We start from the raw sequence: 20,029 nt of genomic DNA on the forward strand, positions 1-20,029 counted from the left end.
CAGGCCCCTGTAGCTCTGAGCGGCCCCAGGGAGCCAGGCCCATCACCCGCCCACCCCTTGCTGAGACTGGGATAGGGATGGCATCCCACGCTGCACCAACACTCTCCAGGAGCCACACTCTGTCCTGTCTTTACCCCTCAGAGCACCTCTGTATCTATCTACTGCTCCACTTATCCTCAGGAAACAGGGCTCGGACAGGTAAAGAGTCTCTCTCAAGGTCACACAGCATATGCATGGCCGAGCTGACTGGCACCAGAGTCTGCGCTCCTAACCAAGGCGCTGCACAACACGCCTGTGCTTCCTAGGGTAGGTGTCAGCCAGCTTTCCCTGTAAAGGAGCAGGGAGTAAATATTTGGGGTTGGCAGGCCGCAGAGTCCCTGCTGCTAGGACTCACCTCTACACAGACCATACGCAAGCAAGCACCGCCGTGTGCCGACACGACTTTTGGACAAAGCCAGCAGTGCATCTAGAACCCCAGCTGCAGAGAGGCTGGGCGCTGAGCCCTTTCCGCCCACTTCCTTGCTGGCTCACTGGACATCGAGAAGAGGAGTTACCCTCCCCATCCCAGAGGAGGTGCGGACAGCCGGGGAGGGTGGTGACGAGGACCTGCAAGTAACGGGCACTGCTATCAGGGCACAGGGGCCCCGAGGGAGCCTAGAGACGGCACCTGACCAAGGCTGGGATGAGGAGTGGGAACAAATTCTCCAGCAAGAGGAAAAAAGGCACATGGGAAGGCAGGGAGAAAAGGAGGCTGGCATGTTGTGATTTATACTGAACAGACACCTGGCACAGAACTCCCAGGACTCTGGGAGTGCCTGAGTTGATAAGAACAATAAAGGGGTCTCCTGTGAGTCTGTCAAAGCCCCCCTGGACCACTTGAGTCTATGTTAATGATGCGACTCTCCAAAAGCCCCTAAGGATGGAGGCTGGTTGCCAGGGGGACCAATCGAGTAATTAGAGGGCTGGAACTTTCAGTCCCCCTCCTAGGCCTCCAATGGCTAAGGACTTATCAATCATTCCTGCGTATAAAGTCTCCATCAAGATAAAACCCAAAGGACAGGGCTCAGAGAGTTTCCCAGCTGGTGAGCACGAGTTGGCGCTGGGAGAGGGGCGCCCCTTCCCCACACCCTGCCCTACGCCCCTCTTCCCTCTGGCTGCTCCCGAGCTCTATCCTGTCTACATTAACCAACAATCTAGGAAGGGAACAGTTTCTGTGCTCTGTGAGCCGCCCCAGCAAATGCACTGAGCCTGAGAAGGGGCCCTGGGAACCTCAGATCTGCAGCCGGGTGGTGGTGAGCTCAGGGGACATCCTGGACAAGGGTGGGGGCGGAGGGCGACAGTCTGGTGGGCCCGAGCTCTTACCCTGGGGGGTCTGACACTATCTCCGGACAGGCGGGCAGTGTCAGAATGGAGCAGACTGTAGGCCACGCAGCTGGTGTGGGGAGGCCCCCACCCACACAGCGATCAGAAGCAGGCAGTGTGAGTACTCAGAGCAGGGGAGACACCCAGGAGGCCGCTTCTCCTCAGAGGACCCCAGTTGGCAGAAGGAGGGGCCCAAGACAGCCTGGCTATGGCCAGGGAGCCTGCTGGGCTAGACTCCCAGGCTGGATGGGCAGATCTGGGTCTCGAGAGGCTGGGGAGTCTGGCCGCTCCCACAGCCGTGGGCGGCACCTGGAGGGACTGAGTGCTGAACCGGCCTTGGGGACAGGGCTGGAGGAGCTTCGGGCCAGGCAAGAGATGAGGGAAGCTGGGAAGCCAGCAGCTCTTGGGGCAGGGGGACAAGCTGCCTGCTCCCTAACCATCACAGAACCAACCCGGACACCCCCTTCTTGATGGCTCCCTGGGCAGCAGAAGCTGGGGGACCCTGCCGCACAGGGGCCTCCCCGGCCCTAGGCTTAAGGGAAATGCCTTGCTCAGCACCTCAGCCCTGGGACGACCCCAAGGCCTGGCCCCCAGGAGGGCCTCGAACCAGCTGGCTGGTTCAGGGAGCAGCAGACACACGGGCGCCTGTCTCAGGGGCACTGACCAGATGGTCCCAGGGACAACATGCCGGGCCTCCATCACCTCCTGGTCACATCTAACGTGGCCAATCTGCTGCGGCCATTTTCCTGCTTAGACCTCTCCATAGTTTCCCAGAGCCTTCTGGAACAAGCACAAACTCCTCACGGAGCTCACGAGCCCCTCCTCCACGTCCCCCATCGAGCCACACTGGCCTTCGCGACCCCCAGACCATGGGCAGGACTTCTTTCTGGCCTCCACGGCTCCCAAGATCCAGAACACCCTTCCTCTCGTCCCCCATGTTGCTGTTACCTCCTCCTTGAGGTCCTCCAGCACCTCTCAGACAAGCGGCCGGTCACACATCAAATCTTTATTTAATGTCCTCCCCCCACCCCCCGCTGCCCAACTGATAACCCAGAGAAGCACAGGCCTAGAGGTCTGCACGTGGCTGCCATGGCGCCCAGACCCAGGGGCACTTGGGGGGTGCTGACCTACCTGGTGGCCCTGGGGCATGGAGTCTGGGAGGCCAGGCCCCTTCCCTAAGTGCAGGGGGCAGACGGCGTGGAGATCCCAGTGCCCAGGCCCTGGCGGCACGCGTGGCCTCAGGAAGGTCACTTAAGCACTCGAAGACGCTGGGCACTGGGCACCCACACAGTAAACTTCCTGCCCACACTGCCCTCCTCTGCTTCCCCCTCCCTCTGGAACAAGCAGTGATGGGACACACAGAGGGTCACTGGGTCCTTCAGGCTGGTCAGACCTGGGTCAGAGGGACCCAGTGGAACAAGGACAAAGGCCTGGAGTTATACTCTCCCCCCCGTGGAACCTTCCATCCTCATGCACGACGAGGGAGGCTGTGGCATGGAGAACAGAGGCAGAGGACAAGACGGGCAAGCCGTCACCAGCTCAGGGGGAAACGGGCCACATTCCAAGCCCCTGCCTCTCTAGCGGGGAAACTATCACAGCCATCAAACGAGGACTAATTAAAGCTATTTATCTTGGCAGACTTGGGGCACGGGGGGTGGGGGGGGGAGAACTGCTTGTCCAAACGTGAGGTCTCTCGCTAGATCACCTCCTGCCACCACACACAAGACAGGCCGTGCGCCTTGCAGGGGAAACCATCCCGCCGTAAAGGGGGGTAGGTGAAAAGGAGGGCGAGGTGCAGAAAAGTCAAGGTGCTTTCCTCAGCCTACCCTGCTTGGGGCCATCAGCTCCCGTGGGGCCCGGGGCCCCCAGCCTTTGAGCACTCCCGGGTGCCAGTGGAAGGCCAATGGCCCAGCATGGAGAAGAGAGGGTAAGAGGGACCAGGAGGAACTCAGGGAGGGGGGCTCTGATACACGTGCACGTGGGGTACAGGCAGATCACAGCCTGCCTCGGGGAGTAGGCGACAGCCCCGCTGAGGCAGGCGCTGGGTGATGCAGGGCTCACCTTCCTGGAAGGGCCCCCATCTCCCAGAGGCGCCCCGTGCCTGGCGGCAGGAACCAAGTTTCCAAACTGTGGGCACCAGAAGCTTCCCCCTACCCCATCCCTGTGTGGTGTGGCATCCCCGTGGCCAGGAGAGGAAGGAGGTCACTCTGGGCTCAACGAATGACTCGTTGAACACGACACAAAAAAACTAATGATGTACTCTTTGCTGGCTAATTGAACAGAATAAGTAAGTAAATAAATAAATAAATTGCAATGAATCAAAATGAAAAGAAATGATGGGGATCAAGGAAGACCAGGGTTCGGGGCCAAACTTGCTATTCTCCGGCTGTGTGACTGTGGCCCTTCGTTCCTTATCTTCAAATGGTGATAGTGACGCAGTCCCCGGGGGGACAGGACATGACCGGTGCAGAACCCTGACTGCCTTCACTCTCGACCTCAGGGGCCTCATCCGGGAAGGGGGGCTCACAAGTGGATAAGGTGCCCTCCCTGCTGCCCAGCTTCCATGAGAAGATGTGAGGGACAGCACGGCACCAAGTACGCAGCAGCTGGAGCGGCCACTCCACACTTCAGCAGACCCGTGCCAGTCTCAGAAGAGAACCCGACCCCGGGAAGCCTAAGCCGGCCTGGCCTCCCTCTCCGGCATGTAACCTAAGCCCGCTCCTCCGGTGCTGTCCCAGGAGACGCCCCACACAGCTGACAGCCCCAGGGTGTCTGAGGACCAGGAGGTCACCCTGGGCTCCTCTGGCCTGGCCGGGCCGCGGGGGTGGAGCGGGGGAATGGACTGCCTCGCACATCTCCTCCCAGGGCATCTGTCAGGGCCTCCCCACCCAGAACTCCCCCGCCAGCCCTTTGGGGGCCTTATCCTGGAATTCCACTTGCCAGTGTCTGCGAAGATAAACCCAGACCCGGGGACTATCCAAAGCAGCTGAAAAACAAACTGCCCGCTGAATGGGGGAAGGAAGGTGCAGCCAGTAGCAAGCTGGGGGGGTGCGCCGTGAGGGCTGGCAAACATCCAGGTGCCACGGGTAGAAAACGGGGAGTGGGTCGGACAAGCACACACACTGCAGGTCTGGAAAGAAACACCGAAAGAATGGCTTCGTGGCTGCCTCTGGAAGGCCGACGGCCTTGGCACCACGCCCCTTTCTTCTCCCGTGGCTTAACCACGCAGAACTTCGGGCACAGGGGGTTCCCAGGGAGAGACTGCTGCGGGAAATCCAGGCAGGAAGGTCACACTGGAAGACGACAGGTGATGTGGGGCACGGGCCAGGCCAGGAGGGAGGAAGAGGACTTTCCAGGTTCCACCCTCCTCAGCACAAGAGATAACCAGACAAACGGCAATCGTGACGGCAGGTGAGGTCTGGCACCCACTCAAGGCGTCCGGGGTGTCCCGGAGTGAGCAAGTGTGACCACGTACTTCCCTCAACCTGCTAGAGGGCCAGGGGCGAGGGAAGGGGATGGGAAAGGGCCTGTGACTGGAGGGTCCCTCTAAGGTAGGCGGCGGGACGGCATGGACTTCTCAGCGATGGCTCTCGGCTGGAGCAGAGTAGCATCCACACCCCTCCCAGTGTGACGGGAGGAGGGGCAGTGACCCCACAGCAGGGCCAGCATTCCAAGCAGCTGTCACCCAGGGAAGCCCTTCTCCCCGCATCAGGGAGGCCACACAGTGAGGCACATTTCCCAGAACTCCAGCTCGCATCAGAACCAGGTCAGAATCAGGGCTCTGCTACCCAGAGTCTCCCCCTCCCCCCCAGCCCCAGGCGAGAGGCAAGTTCCCACGGCTCCCTACTGTCCTGGGGACTAATACCCACTTCATATCCAGCCCGATACCCGTGGGTACACAGTAGGTGTTACTGGCCCAAAACACCCACCACAGCTGCCATGTCCCCAAGGCTTTCTGGCCCAAGGCAGAGTGGAGCCCCAGACAGAATTCTGGCCTTATCCCAAGTCCCCATCCGGCCACTGGACCAGCTCGACTAAGCGCTCCTTTGGGACACAGGAGCAGCCATCTGGCTAAGGCAGAGCGGGGCCAGTTTCACCCCGTGCTTGGGAAGGTCTTGGCCTCGCAAGCTCCCGGACGGGTCTAAATTTAGGCCCCTTCTAAAGGGGCCCCAAGTGGATGGAAAGCACCTCCTTCCCCGTTACCTCCCTGGGAGGAGACCAGATAGGGGCCCTTATTTCTTTCAGCGACGGATTATTTTCTAAAGCAGGGACGGGATCGCACAGTGTGTTCGTATCTTTGAGAAGAGTCACAAGAACTCAACAGCGAGCCCCCTCCGGGGGCACAACGAGGCTCGTACCGGGTGGCGGGCTGGGCAGTGTGCAGGGCAACCTGAAAACCGCCAACGGCAGGTCTCCTTCAGGAGGGGCCCTGAGAACACAAGTCTCTGAGGAGGACACTTCCCGAACTACCCAGCAACAGGTGATAGGACACTGGGGACAGACACGGATGGGGTTGGGGGTGAGGGTAGAGGATGGAAAAGGCCCCTAACCAGAGAGGCAACCATCCAGGGGGTTTCCTGCTGGCACAAGGGGAAGCAAGGTCCCCCGTGGCCCCAGCACCACCAGGGCCACAGGCCTCCCGGGCTCCTACTGGGTCTGACAGAGAGCTGCCGGTCACAGTCACGGCAGCACCCCAGGAAACATGAGCCGCCAGCCACCCCCCCACAACCCCCCCATCCCACCGCCTGGGCTGACCCAGGCTGCAGAAGGGCCCCCGCGCTAGCAGCCCAAGACCCCACGGACCAGCGCCAGGACCAGTGACAGCCGCGAGGTCAGAGCCCTGCAAGGGGGCTCCCCGCAAAGGGCTCGCCTGTGGCTGGGCTGGTGGAGGGGCGGGCGGGGGGGGGCAGGGGATGCCAGCCCCACCTCCAGGCCAGGCAGGACGGGAGCCCAAAGAGGAGATGAATTGTGGGGTGTGCGGAAGGGCAACCCCAAGAGAAGAAGGAGCAGACAAAGAGCTTGGCTTTTCTGAAGAGTCCTAAGGGGACCAGGCGGGAGCTATTACATGCAAATGTCTCCCCCCATCCATGCTAATCAGCTGTGCTGCCCCGGGGCTTTGTGAGCCACAAAAGGGACAGCAGATGTGCGCCAGGGTTCCCTGGCCCCTGAAAGTTCGGGCTTAGCCGATAATTATTGGGGGGGGGGGGTTAGGCAACAGAACCAGCAGCCCCAGCCCCTGGGCTCCTCCATCTGGGACCCGGAAGCTAAACGCACCCACTACTGGGTAAACACCAAAGGCTGCTGGGGGCCTTGCTTACAGCTCCAGACCACAGAAACCGAGGCACAGACAGGACGTGCTCAGGGGAGCTTAGCCCGGGGACCCCTATCTTGTGAAAGACCCAAGCCCCACCCCAGCATCCACCCAGAAGACATGGGCTCTAGGCCCTGGCTGGTTGATGAAAGGGGCCATCCCCGAGCCACCACCACAGGGAAGGAGATGGAACTCGCCTCCTAGGGCTGTGAGGGGTCACTAAGGGTCTGCACCCCCCGCGACAGCAGAAGCTGGGTGTGCAGTGCTCTCGGAGGACTAAGGTCGGCAGGGGAGGCCTTTGGCAGAGGGGACACGCGGGGAGGCCTGGGAGGCAGGGCTGGAACAAGGCATGTCAATGGGCAACAAGAGGACCCCGGGCTGTCGGGGGGGCCCGACCTTCAAAGTGGGGAGTACACCACACCTTTTGGCCCCCGTCAAGGTCAGGGCCAGCGTGCTCAGCCCAGGGAGCGGAGCCGGCCACGGCTGAGGGGCGGGAATGCGGTTCCTGGGGGTTCTGCCCTAGGGCCCTTGACATGCAGACCGGAGTGGCTCCAGAAAGGCTGAACAGGGACAGGCAGGACCACAGGACAGGCAGGACCATGGGGCAGGGGCAGCCTCAGCAGAGAAGGAGGACAGAGGATACCGCAGCACAGGGGCTAAGCGGACTCTGAGGCCGCCAGGGGCCCGCCCCTGCCCTCAGGCTGCCTCACTGAATGGGACTCCAGATGAGACACAGGCGAGAGGGGACAGAGGCTGCCTCACCCCAGGACAGAATCAGCAAGGAGGCAGGAATGAGGAAAGACTGGCTCTGGGCCCCAGAGGAATCCCCAGGGGCCACTTCTCCGACACAGCACAAGGACCAGAAGGGGCAGGTGGGTGCCTCCCCCCCCCACGTGCAGTCTCCTTTAGGGCTCCTTTAGGGATGCACGTGAAAGGCAGCACGGCTAGGTGGGGGTGCTGGAGCCAAACCAGGCCGGCATCCCAGCGGCTCCCTGCCCCCGAAAGCCTCTGGTTCCTCCCTTATAAACTGGCTACTCAGCTCCCCACAGGGTGTGCATGGCTGGGGGAACAGAGAATAGGCTGGTTCCCCCCTGCGCTCACTGCTCCGCCCAGCACCCCTGTGCCAAGCGCACGCGGCAGCCAGCCGGCCCGTCGGGGCTGCTCTCACGGCGAGGCCGATCAATGAACGCAGAGCACCTGGCACGGAGCCCGCCTGCCCGGCACATGGCTGTGCTCGAGCTCAACAAACATCCACTACAGCAGGCCTCGCGGATAACCGGGGGATGCGGGCAGGGGGTAAGGGGCATCAGAGCCAGGCATCCTGCCGGTGTCCCCCCCATTCCGGGGGGCCCATCCAACACTCGGGACTCCACCCTCTGGTCACACAGAGCGCTCACAGCAGAGCCGGGTTCTGTGCAGGGCCCCTCCCGGGCGCACAGCCGGTCTGGAAACTCCAGCCAGCCTTCGCCTTCCCCTCCAGCTCGAGGAAGAACATGGCCAATTTTCTGGAATGTCCCTCTCAGGTCTGCAAGAGGCCCCCCAGTCTGCCTGGGATTCCTTATTCACATGCCCCCTGGAGGGGATCACGAGCGCCCCTTTCTCATTAGAGCACTGACCTGCCAGCCCCGCCCCCAACTGTCCTCACCTGGAGCGTCACCCACACCCGTGGTCACCCACACCCGCAGCGTCAGGCGGGTTTCCAGACGCGAAACCAGTCCACTCTGCCGTGTGTAACACAGCCAGCGCAGACGAACCCCCGCCACACGAACACAATTAGCAGGGAAGCAAACCCGCCAACAATCTTAAAGAAAAACAGCCCAGACCCGCTCTTGCCAAAGCTGTGGGTGATGAATTGCTTGAAGGAGACACACAAAAAGAGGGAATAAAAGGGGGTTCCCTCTCTCCGTGCAAGGAGTGGGGGCGGAGAGGAGGCAGAGCCCCCTCCTGCAAACCAGTCTGGACCTGTTTCCGAGAAGGCCCTGCCTGGCAGAACAAAAAGCACCCAGAGGCCGGGGGACACGTTCTGGGTCGGGCCTCGGGCGGCGGTTTCATGGGCCACAACAGAACCACCCAACGTTTGGGCCTCTGTGGGGGTTGATGAAACAACAATTAAAACAAGTCATCGAGAGTGTCACGAGACCACAGAGTTCCAGATCCAACTCCCTCGGGCCTGGGGGAAGCCTGGTCTCAATTTCCTTCATTGAACTGGTTTTCCGGAAACAAAGGGAAGGGGGGCAGGGAAAGCCCAGAACTCCAGATTCTTCAACCAAAAGCCAGAGCAGGTGACAGGGTCTCTCGGGGCGGGTGGAAAGGTGCCAGCAGCCCCAGCCCACACCGCACCTGCGACCCTGAATCCTGAAGCCTCCCAAGCAAGTCCCTGAAGTGAGAGAGCGGGAAGGTGGACGCTCATGGGGGCAGGGGTGCCCTCCTGAGTCACGGGGGACCAGGCACGGCCAGGCAGGATCTCAAGGCCACTGTGGGCCCCTCCCAGCCCTCGAGGTCTCAGGGTTTTCTGATCGCCAGGCACCTTGCCACCCACACCTGGGACACATCTTCCCTTCTGGACAACGCGGCAGGTTTAGACTTTGTGTGTTATTCCTCTGCTGTGCGCTGGTCTCACACCAACCTCCAAGCCGCCCTCCATCATCCCAGAGGAACCAGAAGCTGAACTGCCCTTGCCTGGCCAGAGTCACAAGGTCACATCAAGGTAAGACTCCACCATCTTTACTCCTCATGACCTCCAGCAGCTTCTGACCCAGACAGAGCTGCTGCAGTCCCGGAGAGGGAAGGGAGAAAGAACATTCATTCCAGCTGGGAAGTGCTGAGAGAGCAGGACCAACAACCCAGGGATGCTGCAGACCCCAGGTACCCCCAGAGCCACCACCCCCTGGTCCCCAGGAGCTCCCTCCTTTCTATCTCAACCCTCTCTGGCCAGAGGCCTCCCGCCCCCACGCTGAGCCCCTCAGCTGCCATGCTCCACAGGCTGACTCCTGGGCCACGTCCCCCAAAGCAGGGTGGAGAATGGTGCCTGGCTTGTGCAGAGCTATGCCTCCAGCCCAGCCACGGATGTCCCCCAGCACCTGGGCCACCTGCCACCAGCTAAGCCCCTTAGCGAAGCCTCCCCACCCACAAGGAAGCGGAGATCTAGGAGTCGGGAGTCATTAGCCAGGGATCACCCTGTGAGGAAAGGACAGGGGTTTGGAGCTGGGCTGGAGCCCAGACACAGCCACAGGTGTCACCTCCCTCTCCACCACTCTTGGGAGAAACACCGTGGAACCCCTTGTGGGCACCCCCCACACTCACCCCCAGCATCCTGCTCCAGTAACATCTGGGCTTGCCTGGTGGCAGCCTCCATCTTAAACCTTCCTACTAAGTCACACCAGCCCTCCAAGGTAGGTGCCATCAAGAAGCCCACTTTACAGGGGCGCCTGGGTGGCTCAGTGGGTTAAAGCCTCTGCCTTCGGCTCAGGTCATGGTCCCAGGGTCCTGGGATCGAGCCCCACTCGGGCTCTCTGCTCAACGGGGAGCCTGCTTCCTCCTCCCTCTCTGCCTGCCTCTCTGCCTACTTGTGATCTCTTTCTGTCAAATAAATAAATAAAATCTTTAAAAAAAAAAAAAAAAGAAGCCCACTTTACAGACGAGGAAACAGGCACAGAGACGTCAAGCCGAGGCGTGGAGCCAGGCCTAGGCCCCCCTAGGCCCTCCTCCGGCCTCACCTGCTCTTCTCCCACAGGCTCTGCTGCCCCACCCGAGCCGGGGGGCCACCCTGCCGAGCCCCACCGCCCCCTCGTACTCCCCAGCATTTTCAAGCCTCTGCCGCCTTCACTGTCTTCTGGAGGACACAAACCACTAAGCACAACGTGTTTAGGTGACTGCGGACTTAGCTCCTGTCACACAGCTGCCCCCAGGCCGGCAACTGCGGGAGCATAAGCTTGGCTTGGGGCGCCACCATACCCGCAGCTCCTAAAACAGGAACTGGCACACAGCAGACGCTCAGTGCGTTCTTGCTAGCCATCTAAAGGCAGACGCGAGGTAACCTACCACCATAAAAAGACGGCAAGTCCCCCGCCCAGTTCATGCTTGTAGTTGGATGGAGGGAAGGTCAGGTCTCTCCATCTTCAAAGAACTGTGGCTAGGCCCTGGGGGCCTGAGCGAGGTGGGCCCTCCCCTCCTCCCCTCTCCTGGAGACTCCACCACCCCGCCCCCCACCACTGCCATCTGGCTGGGTCCCCTCCCCCAGCCCTCCAAGAGGGCTGCCCCTCCTGACCAGAAACCCAGTAACCTCCCCTTTTCTCTGGCTCCTGGCCGATCAGAGCCGCACCCCAGCCCAATAGACCCAGGACCCCCGCCTCTCCCACCAACCACCCCATTCTTCAGAAGCCAGAGCCATCCACTTCACTCCCGATCCAGGACTAACCTCCAATGACTCTCAGCCTTTCTGGTGTCAGAGATCTGTCAGGGGGAGGATCCAAATGGGAAGCCTTTCCCCAGAAACACGCAGAGAACCAACAGCAACACCACGGTCGTGTCCATCAGGTAGACACACCACGAAGAAGCTGACGTGTGTTCCCGCCAGAGAGCTGCCACTGTCACCCCCTTTCTCCTTTGTGTCAAGGAGGCTGGTTCAAGGTCACAGCCACTGACTCTTGTCCCTCTAGACTTCTGCAAAACTGCATGCAATTTTAGGGCATCATGGGACCCCCAGGGACCCTCGAGGACTTCAGATTAACAGACGTGTCTAGGGACGGCTCGGTGGCTTAGTTGGTTAAGCGTCTGCCCTCAGCTCAAGTCATGATCACAGGGTCCTGGGAGCCCCTCACTGGGCTTCCTGTTTGGGAGGAAGCCTGCTTCTCCCTCTCCCTCTGTCTGCCACTCCCCCTGCTTGTGCTCTCTCTCTCTGTGTCAAATAAATAAATAAATCTTTTTATTTTTTTTAAAAGATTTTATTTATTTGAGAGAGAGAGAGAGCAAGAGAGGGAACACAAGCAGGGGGAGTAGCAGGGAGAGAAGCAGGTTTCGTGCTGAGCAGGGAGCCAGACGCAGGGCTCAATCCCAGGACCTGGGGATCATGACCTGAGGTGAAGGCAGATGCTTAATGACTGAGCCACCCAGGCGCCCCAATAAATAAATCTTTAAAAAAAGAGAGAGAGAGGGACGCCTGGGTGGCTCAGTTGGTTAAGCAGCTGCCTTCGGCTCAGGTCATGATCCCAGCGTCCTGGGATCGAGTCCCACATCGGGCTCCTTGCTTAGCGGGGAGCCTGCTTCTCCCTCTGCCTCTGCCTGCCATTCTGTCTGCCTGTGCTCGCTTTCTCTCCTCTCTCTCTGACAAATAAATAAAAATCTTTATAAAAAAAAAAAAAAAAAAAGAGAGAGAGTGAGAGACCTGTCTCAGAGCTGCCCGAAGCCCTTCCCAGCCTCCACTCTCCACAGGGAGCAGCAAGTCTGCCCCAGGTCTGGCTCCCCAGGAAAGGAATGGTACCCGCCGGGGGAGGTTCCCCAGCCTCTCCCACTCTGCTACATCTGACCCGCTCAGATGTCTTGTACGTCACATCAGCCCTGAGTTCCCCCCATTCTCCTTCTGCCCAAAGGCCCTTCACACCCACCGCGCCCAGACCCCGACAGACCAGCGAAGCGGCGCGCTCATTCCAGGTGCGGCTCGTGGCGCTGGCCACTTTGCACCTGTGATCTCAGACGCAGGCCCCTACAAGCCCAAACAGTGTTGGTCAGACTAAACCGGGTGCGCAGGGATTGTAAAGGGCCCCACGTGGCAGCTCAGGCGGGATTCCACCAAGCGAAGAGTTTGGGTCAGGTTAGGTTTTGCTGTCAAAGGAGCAGCAAGCCAGTCTTGGAGAACTTCTGGGTTTCCAAATGGCCACTGAGGGGCTTTGGTCAGGTAGAGAGGAGGAAGGGGGGCTGGGAGGTGGGCAGCGGGCAGGACCCGGGACTGGAAGAGCAGACCAGCTTAAGACCCAAGGCAACAGCCCCCCACCTCCATAGGGCTCCAAGTCAGGTGTCCAGAGGAAGGGGCCAGGGGCCGAAGGAGGGTGCCGGGTAAGGAACATTTTCCCACACCCGAGGGCAGCCTGGGTTCACAGAAATGCCTCTCTATTTTAAGAAACAAACCACTGCAAGTGGAAGGACAAATGACTACTGGCACAGAGCCTCCGTGCTGGGGCAGTGACAAGCAGGAAGGGGACTTCGGGCAAACTGGGGCAGCAGGCCCCTTCCAAAGGTGGCAGCACTATTCAGCTCCACCTCGGGGCACGGAGGCCCGGGGTCACCAGCCCTTCTGAGTTTTTATAAGTATGAAGTCAGATTTTGATGGGAAATCACAATTTAAAAAATAGCGGGGGTCTACTTCTGGTTTAACCACATAGAGGGAAGCAAACCCGAGGGCAGGTCATTCACAACCCTGGCCGCGGGTCATGGCCTTCGCCCTGGGCGGAGCTCATCTTCTGTTCCATAATACAACTTCCGGGCCTCTGACACACTTCTGGGGCAGGCTAAGGTGAGACTATTCGGTTACATTCCTATTGCATTCCCTAGTCTGGAAGCTTCCACGGGCCCCTCTCGCCCTGCTCCCGTGCACTGTAACCTGCTGCCACAGTAGTCTTCGGAAATGACATTTTATCACTTAGGCCCCTCCAGGGAAAATGGCGAGCAGCTCCTGATCACACACAAGAAAAGGCCCTGTCGTTTGTAAAACGTCACTTGGACCTCACCTCGTTACCCCACCTTTGACTCCTCCATTCTTCAGAGAGACCCCCCCCTGGCCCCACACCAGGCTGCTGTCCCCCATCCCCACTTGAGCCCTCCATTAACCAGAAACGCCCTTCCCAACCCTGGCTATGTCCACATCCTACCTACTGTGACTAAGTTGACTAATCGTCTCCCAGCGTCTGTCCTCTCTCCTCCAGAAAGAGAAGCCCCGAAATTAGGGGCGCTGAGCCCGCGGACCGCGCAGACGACAGACTACATTTCCCAGCCTCTCTTGCAGCTAGGGGCGGCTCCGTGACTGCATTCTAGCCAATGGGATGAAAGCAGAAGCACCCAGAGCCAGCCTCTGGACACTTTCCTTAACAGACACCTGGCCCATGTGTTCGGCACCTTTGTCCCTTCCTCTGTCCTGCTGTCTGGACACCAGAGTAATAGCTGGACTCCAGCTGCCACGTTGCTCCACAAGGACAGGACCTCACCCTAGAAATGGTGGCAGGGTGCGGGAGTTAGCTGGAAGGACCTGCACCCAAGGAATTCCTAAAGCAAAGTGTCCACACCAGCCCTGATCTGCCACCTCTCCACCGTGAGAGCACAATAAAATGTTGCTAGAGCCACTGCCTCTGAATCTCCGTTATGCATGAATAAATGGAATCCTGACCACTTTCCACCAAAGCACCCCTCAGTGTAATAAAGAGCAGGTCCCACAGCTGTGACCTTGAGAGCCAGCTCCCCTGCAGGACCAGCCATGTGACCTGGTCAAGCCCTCTCACCTGTTTTTCCACCAATAAAATGGGAGCGGTGTCCCAGACCTCCTGGTACTATTCTAAGCACTAACACACAGCCACAGCCACACCGTCAGGCTAACTGGCCCAGAGAGTCCGGAAAGTATAGTCTATCTGGCCTGAGTGATCAGGACACTTCACAATCAAAACAAACAGATGGACACAAAGAAAGGCTTTTCAGCTTCTCTTAAAAGCTGTGGCATGGGGCGCCTCGGTGGCTCAGTGGGTTGGGCCTCTGCCTTGGGCTCCAGTCATGGTCTTGGGGTCCTGGGATCGAGCCCCGCATCGGGCTCTCTGCTCAGCAGGGAGCCTGCTTCTCCCTCTCTCTCTGCCTGCTTGTGATCGCTCTGTCAAATAAATAAATAAATAAATAATCTTAATTTAAAAAAAAAGCCGTGGCAGTTCTGGCGAGCCGGGCTAGGGCCACGTTCCTACCATATCCCCCTCTCCTCCTGCCTGCTTCGTTCATTTATCCCAGGGGTCCACAAGCTTTTTCCGTCAAGGGCCAGCAAGTCATTTTCGGTTTTTCAAGACACAAGAGTGTCAGTTAAATATTCTTACTTCAGTTCTCAGGGGTTTTTTAATAGACCCTTCAGAAACATACAAAGCTCCCTTTAGTGGTTTAAACAGGCCACCGGCCTGCTCTGGCTCACAGACCATCGTCTGCCCATAGGCCCTAATTTATGTTCTTATCCTCTCCCCAGCTGTCCCCAAGATCCAACATTTGAGTCTGTCCACACCGGGTCGCACAGAGCCTGGTACCCAGTAAATGCTCAGGAAAATGACAGCGGCAGGAGCACCTTACAGGCACCCCTGGAGTGGGAATGCGGTGTCACCCCAGCTGGACACTGAAGATCTTAGAGTGGACAAACTCTTCGGCTCCCCCTCCCCCTGCTGCCAGGGGCGGGTACCACACGACTGTGACTGGAGAAAGTCCCAAGAGCTCCCGGGTCTACGGCAGCAGGCCGTTCCTCAACCTGGTTTTCACAAAGGGTTTTTTCCGGTGGGGTTTCCACGCCCTGGCACGCCCCCCCCACAAACTGAAACGTAGCCCCTATCAGAACCAGGCAAACCGACTCGCACTGACCAAGAAAGAAAAGTGACACAGTCATCTCCAGAAAGGACACCGCGGGCCTGAGGAACCGAGAGCATTCTGCTCTCCGCCGTGGCCGCCCTGCAACGGGCTTCTCGAGAAGCTGCCTCCTCTCCAAGGGATGGCTCCCTGCGTCCAAGAACTCCAGCGGCCGTGCCAAAGCTTCCTCAAGGCCCGGGATGCCCGCACCTCTGCCCAGGGAAAGCGGCCCGGTTTTGGTAGCTGCCGTTTAGCCACTGCCATGGACACGGGCCAGGGTGATTTCAAACGGCGAGCAGGGGCGGGGAGGGTTATCGTTCCCTGCGGGGTGACCGGGACAGGGCCTTCTGCAGCTGTCATCTTTCTCACATGGGAGGGTGTAGATGTCAAGGAACAGGGTTGTGTGTCTGCTACCCACACCCATCTCCCCAATCTCCCCAGCACACCCGCCCCCGCACCCCTGCCTGAGGCGGAGGCCACAGCCCCGGGGTCCCTCTTCCATCTGCTGGGGGTTCGAGGCAGCAGCTGGACTGACGGCCCTGCAGCCAAGGGGCTCCCTCCCGGAGAAGGCTCTTGGTCACTCGGAACCAATACCCACACCGTCGTCGGCAACGTCTATAGAAATACGCATGGCTGACCAGCAGGCACCCGGCTCCACGCTCCCATGGTCCACTTCACCCACATTTCTGGGCCCCGAGTGGTATCATTCCCGTTGCCGAGAAGGAAAGCGAGGCAGCGCGCAGGGGGGTGCAGGGGGAGGTGAGGAACAGGCTCAGGGAGGTGGAGTGGCCCATTCAAGGCCGCACAGCTGGTGACCCACGCCAGCCGGTGACCCACGCAGTCAGGCTTTGCGCTCAGAAACCCTCGCCAGCACCCAAGCACGCCTCCGGCCCACCTCCCGCGTGAGCTACGGGGAGATGCGTGTCTTGGCCGATCTCCCTGTCCCTGCCCACACCCAGACTGGAGTCCCAGGGATCTGGGATCACACATAATGCCACCAGGCACTGGTGGGCAGAACAGGGGTCAGGCCACCTTCTCATCGGGCCAAAGTACGCAGGACCCAGAAGGGTGCAGACTGGAAAATGTGGAGGCCAGGGAAGGAAGGTCATCCCAGGACAAGGCCCAAAGCTCCAAGCAGGCCCCAAGTGCCTCTGAGCCACCCAGCCGCCACAATCCCCGCACATGCCCACCGTGGCTGGACCATCTCTGACTTTCTCCAAGGGACTGCGGGCTCGCACTCTCCACCCGGCGGGCCAGGCCTGCTCGCAGATCCAGGAGCATGGTGCACCCCCACACCTCAGCCCTGGTACTCCACACTCCCCCAGCACACTTCACAACGATCCCGCCCCGTGCGCCCCGCTCTCCATGCCTCCTGCTCAGGGACGGGTGCTGCCTCACCCTGTGCAGTGACCCAGCCAAGTCTGAGGTCATCGCCAGCCCCAGCCTTTTAGGCAGCTGGTGCTACCACCAAAAGAGTATTAGCTTATTGAGCAAACACACGCTATGCCACAACGTCCCGCCATTTCCCCCATTCTACCGATAAACAAACTGAGGCACAAAGACTCATAGATACTAGTAGGGCATGGATCTAGTCCTCGTAGTAGACCCTAAGAAAGTGTGTCCAAGCCCCAAACCCCCAAGCCCGAGCCTGTGAAAGTGGCTTATCTGGAAAAAAGGGTCTTTGCAGATGTAATCAAGGCTCTCAAAGATAAAATCTCCCTGGATTTAGAGCTAGCCCTAAATCCAATCACAGGTGTCCTTATAGAAAAGACACAGAGACACAGTGGGGAGGCTGTGTGAAGACAGAGGCAGAGACTGGAGTTCTGTTAACAAAAGCCAATCAAGGCCCAAGATCCAGAGGAAGCTGTTAGAGGTGAGAAGACATTCTCCTCCAGGGCCTCTAGAAGGAGTAGGGACCCTCGCAACACCTTGATTTCAGACTTCTGGCCTCAAACTGTAAGAAAATACATTCCTTTTGTTGTAAGCCATCACGTGTGGCATGGCAGCCTTGGGGAACGAACAAAACCAGGGTCAGCTGAATCCAGAACCCATGTTCTCAGCCCCACGTCAGTGCTCCTTGAGCATCGAGGGTGAGAAACATTCTTTCAGACCGGAAAGGATATCATCCCTGACTCAGGATCTCAATCTGAGAAAGGAGGACTTTCCCCCTTTCACAAATGCCTCAGTTATGAACTACCCCTAAAAGACAATGTTATCTTTATAACTAGTAACAATATCGAGATTACCCACAACACAGGAACACAAAATGTAAAAACTCTCCTGGAGGAAGGTGTTAAACACAGGAGATACTAAGTGTGGGGGCGCCTGGGTGGCTCAGTCAGTTAAGTGTCTGCCTTAGGCTCAGGTCATGATCCCAGAGTCCTGGCTGGAGTCCGGCATCAGGCTCCCTTCTCCCTCTGACTGCAGCCCCCCCCCCCCCCCGCCCCGGCGAGTGATCTCTCTCTCTCTCAAATAAAATCTTAAAAAAAAAAAAAGGAGACACCAGGTGTGGTGTATTATGAGCACTCTCTGTACTATGTCCCCAATAATTCTATAAATCAAAAACCGTCCAAAAATCAAAAGAAGTTATTTACAAAAGAAAAACTATCTTGGAACTGCTTTGAGGATTAGCCTCTGGATCCTAGCTGGAGAAACGCTGCCCATCTTTATTCTTTATTAATGCTTGCCAAATGAATGGCCACACTTAGCACCTGGAAGAGCCTGCTGAGCATAAAATAGAGCTTAAGTGCCTGTCCTGAGCTCTGACCCCCACCTGGGATACCCTTCTTCCCTCTCCTCATTTGGTCCCAGAAAACCCAGCTCTGCCCCAGCAAAAAGAGCTGAGATACCTGGGAGGTAGGCACAACTCCACAAGTCTGGGTCTTCCAAGCAGAAGTGCAGGGAGAACCCAGTGTGAACCGGCTGTTCTAGATATTTTCCTTTGCCCACCCCCCCACTTCCCAAAAGGGCAAAAAAAATTCACACAGGCCAAAGGCAGGAAAGGGCCTCCTCCTTGGCTACCAGAGCATCAATGCAAGAAGCCCTGAGACAAAGCTGAATGAAACAGAATAGCAAAATGTGACCAAGCAATCAGGAATCAGAACAGATAAATAAAGAGTAACAGAGAAAGAAAAAGGATCAACTACAAAGACTCGGGGGCCTTGGCAAACACATTTGTGATTTTTTTTTTTTCCCACTGAAATGTCAGTTTTGAAACTAGCTTCTGAAAATGTAACCAGCTTCTCACATCCCCAAAAAGAAAGATCGGAGGACCGTGGCGAGGGCGGAGGCTGTGTTACCTCTTACTTCGGAGCCGGACATCAAGAAGGAGCCCTACCCTTCCACGTTTCCACCAGGAGCACATCTAGCGGCTCGCACCACCCTGGCATGGGCCCTCTCTCCGGGTCTAGAAGTTTCCCACACGGAGGTCCAGAACGCCAAAAACGCTCCCGATGGGTGGAACCAGGTCCTCCAGGCCGCCCCAGGCCGGGCACCACTTTCCAACTGTCCTCAGCAGTCGTGGGAGTCCCGAGAGATGGCCAAAGGCTGCCCCCACCCCTCCATCCCTCTCCTAGGGCGGCCACACCCGCCCCCGGGGACCCCCACCTCTCCCATACCCCAGGCCCCCTTTCCTCCCACCCAACCCCCACACCCCCGGCCGGCTACGAATTCACCTTCCCCGCTCGGCCCCCCACTTCCTGCCTGCCCCCTCCCAATCTTAGGGCCCTCACTCCCCCATTTCCCGCTTCCCACCGTACTCCGGGCACCTCACCTCTGGCCACCACGCACGCCCTCTTTTCTCTCTGCCCCTTGACATCGTTCCTCCACTGCCCTCACTCGGGGGCCCCCCACTCCCAGCTACCTCGGCCCGGCGCCACGGACCCCACACCAGGCCCCCACCGCTCAGGGCCCCTCGCCCTCGGGGCCCCGGGCCCCTAGCTGCGGCCGCGTCCCTCCCGCCTCTGGTCCCCCGCCCGACCCGCCTCGTGGGCAGCCCCCGCGCTCGGCCCGGCCCCGGGGCCCCGCACTCACGGCTGTAGAGGGCGATGCCCGCCGCGTCCGGGCCGGCGCGCACCTCGAGGCGCAGCGCCTGCTGCTCCGCGTGCCGCTGGATCTCGCCGTTCGCGTCGCCGATGGTGAGGAGGCGGGCGCCGGGGAACACGGACACCGCCGCGCAGGGCCCCGCACCGCCCGGGACCGCCGCCCCTGCGCCGCCCGCGCCCGGCCCCGCCGCAGCCGCCGCCGCTGCCATCTTAGATCCGGCTCCAGGCCCCGCCGCCGCCGCCGCCACCGCCGCCGCCGCCGCCGCGCCCGGGCCCAGGCCGCCGCCGCTGCCGCCGCCGCCGCTGCCGACGCGCAGGCCGAGGCCAAGGCCGAGTCAGGCAGCGCCGCCTGCCGGCCACGCTCCGCCTCGCCGCCACTGCCGCCGAGGTCCGGCCCCGTGGCGCAGCGCCCCCTGCTGGCCGCCTAGGGCACCGGGAGGGAGGGTGCCGGGGGACGGGGCCGCCCCGCCCCGCCCCGCCCCGCGCGAACGGTCGCGGCTTTGTGAGGTGGCTCCGCGGCAGAGGAACGGCGAGGGCGGAGCGTGAGCCGGGGGGCGGTGCTCCGCCTCGCGGACACGCCCCTCGGCCTGGGCCCCGCCCCCGGGCGGGCGAGGCTCGAAAGGCCGCGCTTTGTACCGCGGCGCTGGAGTGGAGACGCGGGGTGGGCGGGGACAGGGGCGCGCCCTAGGGGGCGGTGCTCGGCCGCGTGGACACGCCCTGGGCCACGCCCCGCGCAAACGGT

At 59.8% G+C, this 20,029-nt stretch overlaps 1 protein-coding gene across 2 annotated transcripts in view; it reads right to left on the reverse strand.

Moving 5' to 3' along the window:
- The window catches only part of CARM1 (coactivator associated arginine methyltransferase 1), a 41,794-nt gene extending 22,255 nt beyond the window's left edge, over positions 1-19,539 (reverse strand). Inside the window, exon 1 of one of the 2 annotated variants that reach the window (XM_047702274.1) lies at positions 19,277-19,539. In XM_047702274.1, the coding sequence (XP_047558230.1) occupies positions 19,277-19,496 (220 nt within the window). In that variant the 5' untranslated portion in view covers positions 19,497-19,539. The remainder of the gene's footprint in view (positions 1-19,276) is intronic. The other variant, XM_047702265.1, reaches the window with a different exon arrangement.
- Between the last annotated feature and the right edge of the window lie 490 nt (positions 19,540-20,029).

Source organism: Lutra lutra, chromosome 1 (genome assembly GCF_902655055.1).
Source record: "Lutra lutra chromosome 1, mLutLut1.2, whole genome shotgun sequence".
Taxonomy (NCBI): Eukaryota; Metazoa; Chordata; class Mammalia; order Carnivora; family Mustelidae; genus Lutra; species Lutra lutra.